We start from the raw sequence: 16,001 nt of genomic DNA on the forward strand, positions 1-16,001 counted from the left end.
AACTGCATTAACTTTACAGTGTGGATGTACCCCCAGTTTCTTTTTTTTCTCTGATCTATCAGACACATTTGGCTTGCAATAGCTTCCAGATGGGCTTCCAAGTACTTAGCACTCATGCAATTCAGCAGGAAGGAGCTAAGAAGATTACATAAATCAGTAAGGAATGGGAATTTATGGGAATGGTCTTTGGTAGGGTCAGTATGAAATAGTCTTTCAAATATTTATGTATCCATTGCCTTCTCTCCAACGCTCTAAACAGAAAAGACTGTGAAGAAATCTCAGATGGTGCTTTCAGCTTTGTTTATACAAAGATTTTAGTGTAGTGCTCCATCTTAATTCTTAATTATGTATTTTGAATCAATGTAATGGTTAATTCCCTTCTTATCCTTTCCTACTGGGGACCCATCTATACTGACATGTAATGCAGTTTCAGAATGCCATTAACGGCATTAAACTGGATTATATGTCAGTGTAGACCAGGCATGGGCAAACTTGGGCCCTCCGGCCACTTAAGCAGTTGAGGGGGAAAAGGAAAGGGCTTGAGGCTGTTAGGAGTTGTGGGAATTGAAGTCCAACACACCTGGAGGGTCCATGTTTGCCCATGCCCAGCCTGGACTGACATCTAATCCAGTTTAATACAGTTAACTGCATTCTGAAACTGCATTACATGGCAGTGTACATGGGTCATTAATTTCCTAAAATGGTCCCCCAAATTAAAAAGCATTTTGGGGTAATTATTGTATTGTGAAGATATAAAGCCTTGGAAGAGGGCTGCTATAATCACTTCATCTCTGTTCTTTTTTTCTGTTTTGCTATAAGTTTAAATGCAAGTTGAACAGAGTTTATCAGAAAGCAAATACAGAAGTGTGACATTTTCCACAAGTGAGTACTTCAACCAAGGCCATCTGCTCACAATATAAATAAAAGAGCTTTTCACAAAGCATTAATTCTCTCCTATTCTTTAGTAGTTTAAATTTTGTTTCAAAAAGATAGGGTTTTGGGGGTTTTTTTTTTGCATTTGTATTACAATTCAAGGAGTTCAGAGGGGGTTTGAACTTTTGTTCCCTTGTTTCTAATCTTGTGTAAATAAGGCATTTCTGTTCACCTTAGGGTTGTCATTACTCAGAAATGACTTAAAGGCATGCAACAGTAACCCTTGGGTTGATGAGTTTTCCATGCTGTATGACCATGTCCCAGAAGCATTCTCTCCTGATGTTTCCACCCAGAGAAAAGTGTTCTTGCTATACATCAAGGGAACTACTGACCGCATAGGGGAAGTTGATGAAAAAACACAACCTACAAACTATCTACAGACCCACTAAGAAAATCCAACAAATGCTGCGTTCAGCAAAGGACAAGAGGGATCCTCTGACCTCTGCAGGAGTCTACCATATACCATGCAGCTGTGGACAAGTCTACATAGGGACCACCAAACACAGCGCCCAAACAAGAATCAAGGAATATGAAAGGCACTGCAGACTAACTCAACTAGAGAAGCCAGCCACTAACTGAGATAGCAGAGCACTTGATGAACCATCCTGGACACAGCATATTATTTGAGAACACAGAAATGCTGGGCCACTCTAACAACCACAAGGTCAGACTACACAGAGAAGACATTGAAATCCACAAGCAAGTGGACAATTTCAAAAGAAAGGAAGAAACCATGAACACGATCAAAATCACCTCCCAACAAAGGATTCCCCCAGGCAGGAAGCAGCCAAACCTTGAAGCTGCAAGGCTATTCAATGCTAATCAGTTCCAACATTCACACTTAAGCAGACAACAGTTCTTTCTCCCACCCTGGATATTCCACAGTTATATAAACCCTGCTTGCCTAGTTTCGAACAGACCTCACAACCTCTGAAGATGCCAGCCATAAATGTGGGTGAAACGTCAGGAAAGAATGCTTCTGGAACATAGCCATACAGCCTGGAAAATTCAGTAAGAAGCTTTTCCAGGGACAAAAAAAAATGTTAGGAAAGTATAGAGAAGAATTGCAAGCTTCTGTCCCTAATGTGTTCCATTTATAAAACATGCCAATAAATGGCTTTAACTCAGCCGCCATCACACCTTTAATGAGGCTCATTGATTAAAATATAGATGCTATCATAGGGCTGCTATGATTTGCCACAGGTTGAAACATTATATAGATTAGATGCCATGTCTAATAGATCTCAGCATCAAAATGTAGTTGCAGCCATTAGTCCTAGAGCAATGCAAGCACCTTTCTGTCCTTGGATGTTTACGTTACGTCTGTGTTGCTTTGTTTGGGATTACAGCCATATGAAGAACATCTTGCAGAGGATTCACTTTGCAGTTTGGACTATAGCTCCCAGCATCCCCATAGCCAATCAGCTTAAGGATTCTGGGAGTGGTAATCTTAAAATATACCTTTTCCCAAGCTTTCTATTGGGACTTTAGCTTAATATTAATTTCCCCATGGTATCGTTCCTTTGTTTCATGAATGGGTGAGATTCTGGAAACTGTGATTTCAAAAAGATAACTTTCCTAATTTTGGACCTTAGCTGAAAATTGGTTTCTCTTTGCTTCAGGGATAGGTAATTTGCAACCATGGTATATATGTGATCCTTAGGCTCCTGCAAAATCTGTCTGATCCTCCCCATTCCAGATTATTTTGAGTCCCCCAAAATTGCACTCGCAGAAACCTATAGGCTTCAGTTTGTCCTGTAGGTTAAGTGTCTACATCTCCAGAGCTTTGGGGCCAAAAATACTTTTCTTTTAGAAACCATACGTGGTTGTCTGGTTTGAAAATGGTTTGGGAAAGATAATTTTACAATAGAAGAAAAATAAACTTTATGGAAGAAAACCGTGCTGAATGGTGAATTCTAGAAGCCGTAGCCCAAAAAAGTAATTTTTCCAAGCTTTGGTGAACACTGTCCAAAAAGTATTTTTATAGACTTTGTGCTTTCCCCCTTCACACTGAGCGCAATATTTCTGTCCAATAATTTCTAGCGGCAAAACAGATCTTTCCATGATGATAAATTGCTTTTGGGTTTTTTTCTCTTGTTTCTAACTTTTTGTATAAAAATACGTTACTGGCCAAAATATACACAAATCAAGTTTGAAACCATTTTCTCATTCTTCTGACAGCTGCCAACTACATTGTAATAATTCTGGTTGTCCTCACGAAATTATATGGAGTGTATCTTTTCAAAATGACCTTTTTATTTTCATTTACATTGGCACTAATGTTTGATTGTTCAGTATTGTTAGCTAAAGACAAAGGTGCTCATCTCCATTTCTAAGCCGAAGAGCCAGCGTTGTCCATAGACACCTCCAAGGTCATGTGGCCGGCATGACTGCATGGAGTGCTGCTACCTGCCCGCCAGAGTGGTCAATTCCATCATTAGTAGAGTTCAGAATGCTCTTTGATTATAGGTTAACTATAAATCCCAGCAGTTGCAACTCCCAAATGACAAAATCAATTCTCCCCAACCCCACCAGTATTCAGATATGGACGTATCATGTATTTGTGCCAAATTTGGTCCAGTGAATGAAAATACATCCTTCATATCAGATATTTACATTACAATTCATAACAGTAGCAAAATTACAGTTATGAAGTAGCAATGAAAATAATGTTATGGATGGGAGTCACCACAACATGAAGAACTGTATTAAGGGGTCACGCCATTAGGAAGTTTGAGAACCATTGTCTTAGAAGCTGGTAGGCTTTTCTTCTTAGGAGGCTTAAAACGCAGGCTGAATTCCCACATCTCAAGGCATTGTTTAGCAATAAATTCATCCTCTAAGAGGAGGCTGAACAAGATGGTCTTTGGGGTCCTTTCCAGTTATATCTTTCTGTTTCCTGATTCCTAGCTTGTTCTCAGTTTCTCCTTGTTCTCCTTGGTTATGGATCATTCCAGCAAGCTGCTCCCAGCCCAATGCTAAGAGTATATGTATGTGGAGAAAGGTAATCCTATTAGTCACATCTTTCAGGGCAATGTTTTCCATGAGTGAGAAGAAGGGAGGAGCTTTGCCTTTCATCTCTGGGACAGAGCCAGAGATTTAGCACTGGAGCAAAAGAAGGAAATAATTTATTCTTCTGTCCTTTGCCACTGGCATGAATTAGACATTCATCAGAGCCAAAGATTTACTCATTTTTCAGTATATGCATAATAATCAGATTTGCCAAACTTGATTTTTTTAAAAATAGATTTATTGTCTTTTTAAGATTTTTTTTTAAATGTCAGGATGCTAATGCTGCTTTTGGCTTAAAATTGAATTGAGGGCGAAAGAAATCTTGAAATTCCTTTATGGTGACTGAATCCTCTTTTCGTTGCTTGCCATTGGTATCATAAAGCAGATCAGTAGGGATTTTTACCATGTAGTTTTGTTAATGAGTTCATAGTTGCAGTGAAACCACCACCAACTCCACCAAAAACCTTCATTACAAAACCTTGAAGAGTTCATGTCAGCCTGTTTGAACCCTAACATTTCTGTAGTGATGTAGCTGGAACAAATCAGGGGCTGATCTGCTCTGCAACTCTTCCTAGGAAGTTTCCAAGTTTCTTTTCCCATTATGTACTTACCATACATCTATTTATGGCCCTATAAACCCATCTCCCTCCCACCTGCCACGGTCGCAATGGCTGCTGCTTTAGCCTTTGTGGCCATAGAGGGAAGTGTCCTTGCCTCCCTCTCAAGCATCTGGCTGTGCATGACAACAAGTGCAAGGTGGCTCGGAGATTTAATTTTCCCAATTATTGCTGTAAATGCCAAGATCCAGGGAGATCATAGGATCATAGAATAATAGAGTTGGAAGAGACCTTGTAGGCCATCCCTGTCACCGTCTCCCAAGGCAGTTGCTCTACTCTGAACTCAAGAACGGAAAATGGAACATTGGAAGACAGGAAAAGAGATTTACAGATGAGCTCAAAGCCAACCTTAAAAACTCTGGCATAGACACTGAGAAATGGGAAGCCCTGACCATTGAGCACTCTAGCTGGAGGTCAGCTGTGACCAGCAGTGCTGTAGAATTTGAAGAGTCACGAATGGAGGGTGAAAGCTGGTACCCTTTCTATGTGTAGGACAAGTCTCACCATCCTCAACAAATTCATGCACTTGGACATGATTGCTATGAGTTCAGTTTACCTAAAGGATTCTATACTGGGATAGCCTGGCCTAAGTATTGGAGGATTGGATACTGTCTCCTTGCAGAACAATGGCCAGCCTTGCGGTGATGTGGAGTATGGAGCTCCTTGCATCCCAGAAAGAATAGAGTTGCCAAGCTATAGTCCTCATGGGAATTTTGGGCCCTATAATCCCTAACAATGTATGTGTGGGTCTGAGCTCATACTAAATAGGGAGTCTGGCATTCATATATTTACCAAGATATCCTTTGTCAGCATTGCATTCCATGGCAAATCATATTTGACCTCATGAATAGAAACTAGTTAATGTTCAACAGAGAGCAAATATTACAAAGCAATCTAAGCCCCAAAAAACCCCTAAATTAAAAGTGAGATAGTAAAGGATGAAAATAATAGAACTGCTGTCTAATGTGATGCAGAATTGGATGGGGGGTTTTGCACCTGCAGCGGGCCTTTCCTTTCCGAAAACAGCTTGTTCATGCTGCGTGGCAGGCTATTTTGAAGCTTGGAGGCCTTTCAGAGGGATCTCATTAGATCAGTGCCAAGATCTCCATATTAAAATAGATAATACGAATTAACATTGGTTTCAAGCCCACTTTTTACCATCTCATGGTAATTGCTGTTTCACTGACGTACAATCAGCTTAATCAAAAAAATTACTTCTTCTGAATTATTCACCAATTCCTTTTTGTTGGCCTTCAAGGGATTTTTCTGTTTCCTTTCATAAATCATTTTTATTGGGGCTGAATATAAATAAGGTGTGTATAATTTGACAAGTGCCAAAGTCTTGATGAGCTTGCTTTATGTTAATTTTCTTCTGAAAGAACATTAATAGTGGTCAGATCTTCCAGTATCGTGATCCTCTACAGCAGGAGGATCAACTACAGTTGCCATTCTCTCTGCTAGAGACCCTAAATTGGGTCTTCTTAGGTCCACATCACGGAAGACCCAATTTAGGTCAAAAAACAAGGTTTATTTTAGTTTCTTCATGAAGAAGACGGACAGCCTGGCAGCATACGCAGATGCTACCCTTCAAGTGACTGCCGCACCCCCCCCCCCCTTAGCTTTTGTACACCATTATATACCCTCAAGTAAACAAGAACTTTTTTGTCATTGAAAGTACTCTCTTTCCAGCCCCTCTCCCTTGACCTTTGGATGGAAAGTACCTTCTTGTACCTGCAGACTCTGCGCTTAACCACAACCTTTGGCTTAACCACAACACTACTACTTCCTATGTAGGCTTGAATTTTGTATGACCTCTACAGCTCCATTCCCTAAAGGCTTACAATCCAAGTAAGATAGGATGCAGGATGGTGATCTGATGTGATGGGACTTGTTTCCAGGTTGGCCCCACTGTTGGAAATAGTAACCTTTTCCAAGCCTCCACTAGTAATTTGTTTTGAATATGATTCTGTCTGCTTGCTGTATTGTATATGTATGTTTGGGTATGTAGCTTTCCCCCTTTTCCTTTAATCTGTGTCTTGAGGTTGTGGGAGGGGCTGCAGATCACATGATCAGATCTGGGACTACTCAGAGCTCAGACTCCATTTTAAAACTGAAATGCCGTTAGACTTTGGACTATTAAGAGCAAAATCATGTTGCTGTTGATTATAAGAAAGTTTTAAATAGTGTATTTTAATATTTAGATAAATGTTTTTAATGTTTATGTATGTGTATATGAATTTGTGTCCCGGCATTGAGTGTTTGCCGTATATATGCTGTGCTCCTCCCTGACTCCTCTTCGGGGTGAGAAGGGCAGAATATAAATATTTTAAATAAATAAATAATAAATAAGAAAGATGTCCTGTGTTATCTGCACAGAGAAACCACTTCAAATGTATCTGTAATTAGATTGACAAGTTATGTACCTGTATGCTGAATACATGAAGCTTGTGAGTCAACTAGATATGTTCCTTTTAATGAAGTCTACTTTATTTTTGTCTCTTGAGAGCATGATATAGAAACAATGTATTTTATGGGAGAGTAGAAGTTTTGGGGCACTAAAAAAACACTGCTATAGAAGAATGGCTATATTTTGTGCATTGGCATAATCTCTGTTCCTAACAGATCAGAGACAATTAGGATATCAGTCTAACAACTGAAAACCAGTTTGCCTTATATAAGTAAATGTAAACATATACCACTAAAGAGAAGATTTTACTCAATTATGTTTTTTGGCTCTTCTCAAAGATCATACTTTTACAAAAGGTTACGATTTTCAAATGGTTGTGACTGCCATTTTTCTCCAAAAGGTTATGGAGATTCTGGTTTTCCAAAAGGTTATAATTTCTAAAAGGTCATGCCTTTTCAAAATCGACAGTTCTAACCCTTGCATTCCTTTCAAGGGCCCTCCCTAGATCAGGTACTCATGGTCACATTTTCCAAGGCAAACGATTCGGTTCTTAAATGGAAAGCCAGACTCAGTTGTAGAACATAAACAAGTACAGGGGATTTCTATAACAAAATAAAGTAGCCAAGGAATCCCTGGACTCTTTCCTCCCAAAACCCCATTTAGATCTTCTCCCTGTATGACTGTCCCCACTATTTTCCCCCTTAGAAGACATAGCAGTGGAAATTGGACCATGAAGGATCTCTCACCAACCACTGAGTCCTATGCATGTTAGAACTGTGCAGTTCTGCTCTTGTGTCTCTCAGAGGCCACAGCAACCTGGCCACTTATACCTCCTCAGTTTGCCCAAGGCCATCTCTTTCTTTGATCCCACCTGAATTTGTTCCAGCCCAATTTGAGTGTGAAAAGTTAGAATCATGGAGTTGGAAGAGACCACAAAGACCACCCAATCCAACCCCCACCATGCAAAAATTACTGTTTGCACAATAATCTTGGGAAGGTAACTTTTCCAAGCTCTGGCTCCAGCCTTGACCATGCTTACTTACTAACAAGTGGTTTTATCTCTCCTAGTGGAGACCATCCAAGAACCTTAATAATTTAGTGTCCTTGTTGGATATGAGCAAATTCTGTGCAAATTCTACATTACCATTTTAGGGGAAAAAATATCCACTTCACCAAGAACATTTTCATTTCTAATCATTTTATGATGTATGTGGATAGATTCTTGGAAATGCAGAAAGTATTTTAAAAAGGCTTTTAGGCAATACATTTTCCAGTATTAAATCTTTTTTGGACTTAAGTGAGCACAGACATGTCATCCCTAAAGAGATATCATACTTTTTTCAGCTTCTAGAGACATATAGATGAAAGGAAGGTCCTTTTCTGTCGTTAGACTTCCAAATGTGAACTCCCTGTCAGTCATTCTGTGTGAAACTACATGAAATTCAGAACACTGTGTTGATGTTTATACGGGGGCAACCCAGTCCGAATTACTTCATTTTAATTATCTGTTTTACCGCTGTCTTAACCCTGCTGCACATCAGCAAACATAGATGCCCACAGTTGTTATATATATATTGCAAACTTATAGTTATCTGTACACTCTATCAAATTTTATGCCTTCTACTGACAAGGAAAAATGTGCCTGTTTTTCTTGTCAATCACAGCAGTCTGTGAAATGTCTAAGTTGGCTGATCTTTATAATTCCCAGAAGCGCATCATTTTAAATGTAAGTGCAAAACACACTTTTAAAAAATACAGTTGGCCAGCCACACTTGTGGGTTTGACTTTTGCAGGTGATAAAGGTCCTCAAACTCGTACAGACATGGGCAAACTTGGCCCTTCCAAGTGTTTTGGATTTCAACTCCCACAATTCCTAACAGCCTACCAGTACTTGGAGGGCCAACGTTTGCCCATGTCTGATCTAGAGGTTCCTAGAAAGAACACTCCTCTGGGCATTTGTAAGTCTTCCGGTGCAAACCTGTGGTTGACATCCAAGAGAGAATGCTCCTCTAGGAATGTATAAGTCCTCCTGTGAAATTCTGTGATCAATATCCAGTGGACATTGGCCACAAGGTCACACTAGAGGACCTAGAGATTCCTAGAGAGGTTTTCTCTCAGATTTTTTTCCCATGTCAGGAGCAACTTGAGAAACTGCAAGTTGCTTCTGGTGTGAAAGAATTGGCTGTCTGCAAGGATGTTTCTCAGGGGACGCCAGAATGTTTCACCATCTTGTGAGAGGCTTCTCTCATGTCCCCATCTCAGATAAATAACACTGTTATTTTGACAGTTTTTTCCACTTTTGCAGGGGTCCTATGCCTTAAACCCCAAGAAAGTGGAAAGCCTTGGGGCAGAGAAAAGCGGAATATAAATAAGGTAAATAAATAAATACTCCTGTCTAAATTGCAAATCCGAGGATTCTACTGCCTGAAATGATGGCAGCATAAAGCGGAATCATAGTACTTCAATCATACGGTGTGAAGTGCCCTAAGACAAAATTGTTTTTTATATCAGTGGCCTATCTTGCACCCCCAAAGCCAATGGTTGTCAGTCTTTGGTTCTTCATTCCCAGAAGACCTAGCCAACATGGCTAATGGGCAGGAAATATAGAACACCAAGTCTAAAACATCTGGTGAATTAAATATTGAGACACACTTCCCCAAATGGCTTTTTTCTGGACTAGTGGAAGGCACAGTGCTATTGACATTATTGGAATAAGAATAATTCATCTGTATATAAAGGCATGAGCAAACTTCGGCTCTCCTGGTGTTTTGGACTTCAACTCCCACAATTCCGAGGCATTGTGGGAGTTGAAGTCCAAAACACCTGGAGGGCCAAAGTTTACCCATGCTGGCATATAAGATGATGGGTGGCATAATCTTGGATCTTTTGATTCAGGCAGCAAAATGATTTGGTTTAGCCCTGTTAGACTATGCGGATTGTTGCAGATACATTTTGTAAAGACTTATGGGTTTCCTCAACAAGTACACAACAAACATTTCTATGAATGCAGTTCTATAAATAAAAAAGGAGTGGAATCGGGCATGACAGCGCTCACATTTTCTGTTGTATCTTGGGATTAAGATCCAAATCCACCTCTACTCATGCGTTATTACTCACACATGACAAGGAGAAGATTATATTGGGAATGTACACACTTTTTGCTCTTTTAGCTATGAAAATGGAAAAGTCGTGTTAGAGCACTTCATCCCATTGGGCTGTCCAACAAAGGATCATTCTAGCAACATGTGAGTATGGCATTTTACTTTACGCAGTTTGCCTGTCACCTCTCAGCCAACAAATGCATCCAAAGAGAGGTCTAGTGGATACAAACTTTTATAGTAGTAAACACACAGATAATGCAAACATTTTAAAACATACTAAAATAAATGCTTCCTCTCCTTCTGTTTCTGAGATAGATGGATAGATAGAGAGATAGAGAGATAGAGAGATAGAGAGATAGAGAGATAGATAGATAGATAGATAGATAGATAGATAGATAGATAGATAGATATTGTACAGTGGACCCCAATATCCATTTTCCCTTATTTGTCATGTCTTATTTGTCATGTCTTATTCAGCCTGGATAGATAGATAGATAGATAGATAGATAGATAGATAGATAGATAGATTGATAGATTGATAGATTGATAGATTGATAGATAGATAGATAGATAGATAGATAGATAGATAGAGATAGATAGATAGATAGATATTGTACAGTGGCCCCCAATACCCATTTTCCCTTATTTGTCATGTCTTATTTGTCATGTCTTATTCGGCCTGGACAGACAGACAGACAGACAGACAGACAGATAGACAGACAGATAGATAGATAGATAGATAGATAGATAGATAGATAGATAGATAGACTGATAGATCGATTGATAGATATTGTGTAGTGGCCCCAATACCCATTTTCTCTTATTTGTCATGTCTTATTCAGATTGTAAGCTTTAAAGGCAGGGAATACAGAGTGATACAATGGGTGAAACCAGGGGTCCTCAAACCTTTTAAACAGAGGGCCAGGTCATAGTCCCTCAAACTGTTGGAGGGCCAGATTATAATTTGAAAAAAACATGAATGAATTCCTATGCACACTGCATATATCTTATTTGTAGTGCAAAAAACACTTTAGAAGAACAATCTTAACAAATATAAATTTATTAGTATCTCAGTGGAAAGTGTGGGCCTGCTTTTAGCTGATGAGATAGGATTGTTGTTGTTGTTGTTGTTGTTGTTGTGTGCTCTTGAGTCATTATAGGCTTAGATTGACCCTGAATGAGGGCCGGGTAAATGACCTTGGAGGGCTGCATCCGGCCCCCGGGCCGTAGTTTGAGGACCCCTGGGTTAAACCATTGAACTGTTGAATCTGCTGACCTAAAGGTTGGTAGTTCAAACCACGAGTTGGGGTGAGCTCCCGCTGTTAGCCCTAGGTCCTGCCAACCTAGCACCTCAAAAACATGCAAATGTGAGTAGATCAATAGGTACCGCTTCAGTGGAAGGTACATGCCGGTAGCACAACCAGGAGGTGTCTACAGACAACAGGCTTCTCCAGCCATGGAGCACCTCTCCATGGCCAGAGCTGAGCACCGCCTCCAACAGCCGAAGATGAAAGAGGAAGCCTTTACCTTTCTTCTGTGTATTTGTGTGTCATTGTTATTTCACTGTATTAAAAGCACTGAATGTTTACCTGTCTATGTATATTGTAATCTGCTCAGAGTCCCCTCGGGGAAATAGAGCGGAATACAAAGTGTAGTATTATTATTAATACTTTGTAAGTTGCTCTGAGATCTTTTGTGTCTGAAGAGTCACATAAATCATTCTAAATAAATAAATAAATTGTAGGAATATCAAAAGTATTTAGAAACCATTCTAAAGATATGCCTTGTATAGGTTCATTCCTGAGCAAATCTCCATATAGAAAGCTGCTCTATTGTTTCGTACTTCCTGGGTTCTTAATATGCCATTTTAATAAGATTTCAAAAGATTTGTTATTCATAGCCCTATGCTAAAATGGTTTGTTAAATTTGCAGAATTAAAGCGATTTTAATTGCATTTAGAAAGCAGTATACAGATAAAGGAAATGGCATGAATTATAGCGCAATAATATGACTTGTGTGATCATTTCTGTAAACAAACACGATCTGTGAAAAGAAAGGATGATTAGCAAAATATCTTGTTAATTAGTGTGCTCATGATAAAAACCTGCTTGAGTTCCTGCTGCAGAAATCCTGGAGGAGATAAGTCAACTATTGTTTTCTTATTACTCAGTCTGGAAATCTGCTTCGCGGTGTCAGGATCACCCAAGAGAGAGGCTGTAATGGGTTTTTTCCACCCTTTGCTTTAATTGTAATTCTCACTTGTAGGCAGGGCTGTGTATATTATACTGTAGATTTTTCAAATGTTGCAAAGAATTCTGCTTCTTGATCATTTAGGATTCAGATTGTAGACATTTATACTTTGTTATCATTGCAACAATTCATCATTACAAATAGAGATTCTTTGGGGAACCCTCCAAAATAATGTCTAGCCTATGCCTGGTCTAGCCTGAGGCATTTTGTTGCTTGAAGCAAAGATTAAGGTGTTACCATAGCCAGCAACACATCTATATATACAACTCAATGAGGTTGGCACTTTTACCACCATACTGTCAGTCAGGGTGCATCTACACTGTGGAATTGATGCAGCTTGGCATCACTTTAACTGCCATGACTCATGGGAGTTGTAGTTTTGCAAGGTCTTTAGCCTTCTCTGCTGAAGGGTGCTGGTGGTTCTCCAAACTGCAAGTTCCAGTGTCTCTCCTCCAACTTCCGTCATTAAGTTCAATGTGCAGAAGTAGTTTGTATTCAGTTAATTCAACAACAAGAAGAGGAAATCTTGACCTTCCCAGTTGGCTCAGGCAAAATCAAGCTGCAGCAGCCATTTTCAGCGTGTGTATTTGTCCTTGTTAATAATGTTTGCCATCTTGACCATATTTAAATGTTTCTGGGCCACCTGTATTTCCATTTCTAATGGTGAAATATTGGAAAGTATGTTACTGTCATTTCTATTTTCTGTAGCTTCTTTTCTCTTCATTAGAATAGCAAATCCATTGACAACTTGGCAATTTAAAAGCTATTACGCACAGCTAAGAAAATGGTTTGTTTATTTTGGTAGGTTGGGTGATTGAGCTGTGGCTCAGTGTTGTCATTTTAATATTGTCAGAGGTTCGACTGTAATGAACCTGCAGGGAGGATATTCTCTTAGGAACTGAGCACTGAATTGCTGGTTTTTCGGTGATTGATTAGATTCATTTGCATGCTTTTCATATCCGCTGTGAGCTGACTTTAATTTAGAGAACCTCTTTAAGATTATGCTTCATATATGTCAACAATATCTGGATCTGTCCTATGGTTTAAAATGCTACCAATATTCCATGCTATTTTCGAGGCTTTCATGACTGGAATACTGGGTTGTTGTAGGTTTTTTGGGTTATATGGCCATGTTCTAGAAGCATTCTCTCCTGACCTTTCGCCTGCATCTGTGGCAAGCATCCTCAGAGGTTGTGAGGCCTCACAACCTCTGAGGATGCCTGCCATAGATGTAGGCGAAACGCCAGGAGAGAATGCTTTTAGAACATGGCCATATAACCCAAAAACCTACAACAACCCAGTATTCCATGTGGTTTTTGTAGATATTAAATGATACTTTCACATTATATCCAAACAGGCATATTTATGGTTTGTGACTCTGCAATCAAGACCAGAAATAAAATATAGCTGTTTAAATTGTTCTAATAATATTTACATTTGATACAAAACAAATTGCTTATTTTCATATGTATTTAAAGTGTTCCCTAATAGTCTGCTGACTGCAATGGAAGGTTTATTTTTCAAATTTGGTTTGAGAGAAACTTTAGAGGGTGCTTGGTCTGATTTAGAAAAAAATTAATTATGCTAAAACAGCTCAACTTCTCCTACTTTAGAGATTCACAACAAAAATTGAGTGGGCTTGAGCAAACTTGGGCACTCCCGGTGTTTTGGACTTCGATTCCCACAATTCCTAACAGCCAGCAGGAGTTGAAGTCCAAAACACCTGGAGGGCCCAAGTTTGCCCAAGCCTGCTCTAAAACCACATAGAGTGCACCTGCACTGTTGAATTAATGCAGTTTGATACCACTTTTACTGCCATGGCTTAATCCTGGGATTAAGTTCAGTGAGACACCAGTATTCTTTGGCAGGGAAGGCTAAAGACTTTCCAAAACTTAAAAAAACCCTGTGCAACTCCTATAATTCTGTATTATTGAGCCGTAACAGTTAAAGTAGTGTCAAACTGCATTAATTTGGCACTATAGATGCACCCTTTGAGGTATTTGGAGTATTACTGCCTATCATGACACTTTCCTTTCTTCTATCACTAGGAAAAGTTCCTTTTTTAGTTGACAACTCCTAGCCTCTCCCAAGCAGCATGTCCAGGGGGTTCTCCAAAATATTACATTTTCCAAAGACTTTGGCTACAATGTATTGTCTAAGGCTTTCATGGTCAGAATCATTGGGTTGCTGTGAGTTTTCTAGACTGTATGGCCATATTCCGGAAGCATTTTCTCCTGACATTTCACCCACATCTAGTGTGATGTTGCAGTTGGCCACCTTGATTAGTATTGAATGACCTTGCATCTTCAAAACTTGTCTGCTTCCTACCTGGGAGGATCCTTTGTTGGGAGCTGTTAGCTGGCCTTGATTTTTTCCTGTCTGGAATTCCCATTTTCTGAATGTTGTTCTTTGAAGCTGCAAGTCAAGGTGGCCAATGGCAACATTCACACCTGCCTCAAACAGACAAGAGTTCTTTCTCCCATTCTGGACATTCCACATATATATACATCCCACTTGCTTAGTTTCCAACAGACCTCACAACCTCTGAGGATACCTGGCATAGATGTGGGTGAAACGTCAGGAGATAATGCTTCTGGAACATGGCTGTACAGCCCAGAAAACTTACAGCAATCAACTTTGGCTACATTCTTGATCATCCAAATAAGAAATGCTGCAAGATTCACAAAAAAATCAAGATGCTTTCCATGTTGAAAATAAAAGCAAGCCACCATGCATTTTTACAGTGCTTGAATTAAGATTTCTTTAACAACTTGTACTTACTGAAAATATAGATCTTACTTGAGTACGTCTTGTGTGGTCTGGAAAAACTATGATGTGGGAGGAGAACGCCTTTGTTTCATGACCGATCTCCTTTAAAAAGACTTCAGATCTCTAGACAGCTTGGAAAGATTGATTTCGCTCACAAAATTTCACATTGGATGCTTTCTACTTATTTTCCCAGGATGTCATGGCATCTGGGATAACCTTACTTGCTGGCACCCTGCAGAAATCGGAGAAACGGTGACAGTCCCTTGTCCAAAAATCTTTAGCAACGATGATGGCAAAACAGGTATTTCAAATTCTTTTCTATGATTGAAGCTATGTTGTTTTTAAAGGCTCCCCATGTGCTGAAATTAATAGAATGAAATTCAAAAACCTATTCTGTGTTTGATGCGGTGCTTTTGTATTTGGTGATGAATACCTATAGAAAGGGATCTGCATGGATCACAAGATAATTATAGCTTATTTCTGTGACTGTTCTTCTTTAAAGGAGTTTCTATCTTGAAACATGTGCCTTTATATATATGATCCATCAAACTAATTAGGATAATATTTGTGTTGCACTCTAGCCTTGAGACACCTTTTCACTCAGCACCACATCAGAGTCCAGTAGTACTAACTACAGCAGTTTATTAAGAAAGTCATGTACAAAGGGGAAAAAGAGCATTTTCCAAAAGAGCAGTAGGAAATACAAAATAGCAGCAGTCCATATACAAAAGAGCAGTAATCAAAAATGGCAAGGTACATGAAGTCAAGAGAGTCCAAATCACAGGCATAAATCCATGAGCATGAAAACAGGAACTTTTTCCAAGGCAAACCCTTCCAGGAATATAGGCAAACACAAGAAATTTGAATCATGAACTTGAGAGCTGAGTCAGGAACCCAAACCTTATGGAAGCA

The 16,001-nt window shown here is 39.4% G+C and overlaps 1 protein-coding gene across 1 annotated transcript in view; it reads left to right on the forward strand.

Moving 5' to 3' along the window:
- The window catches only part of VIPR2 (vasoactive intestinal peptide receptor 2), a 61,023-nt gene that overhangs the window by 18,997 nt on the left and 26,025 nt on the right, over positions 1-16,001 (forward strand). The window contains exon 3 of the mRNA XM_060782566.2: positions 15,283-15,390. Coding sequence (XP_060638549.2) covers positions 15,283-15,390 — 108 coding nt within the window. The remainder of the gene's footprint in view (positions 1-15,282; positions 15,391-16,001) is intronic.

Source organism: Anolis sagrei, chromosome 6, assembly GCF_037176765.1.
Source record: "Anolis sagrei isolate rAnoSag1 chromosome 6, rAnoSag1.mat, whole genome shotgun sequence".
Lineage (NCBI taxonomy): Eukaryota > Metazoa > Chordata > Lepidosauria > Squamata > Dactyloidae > Anolis > Anolis sagrei.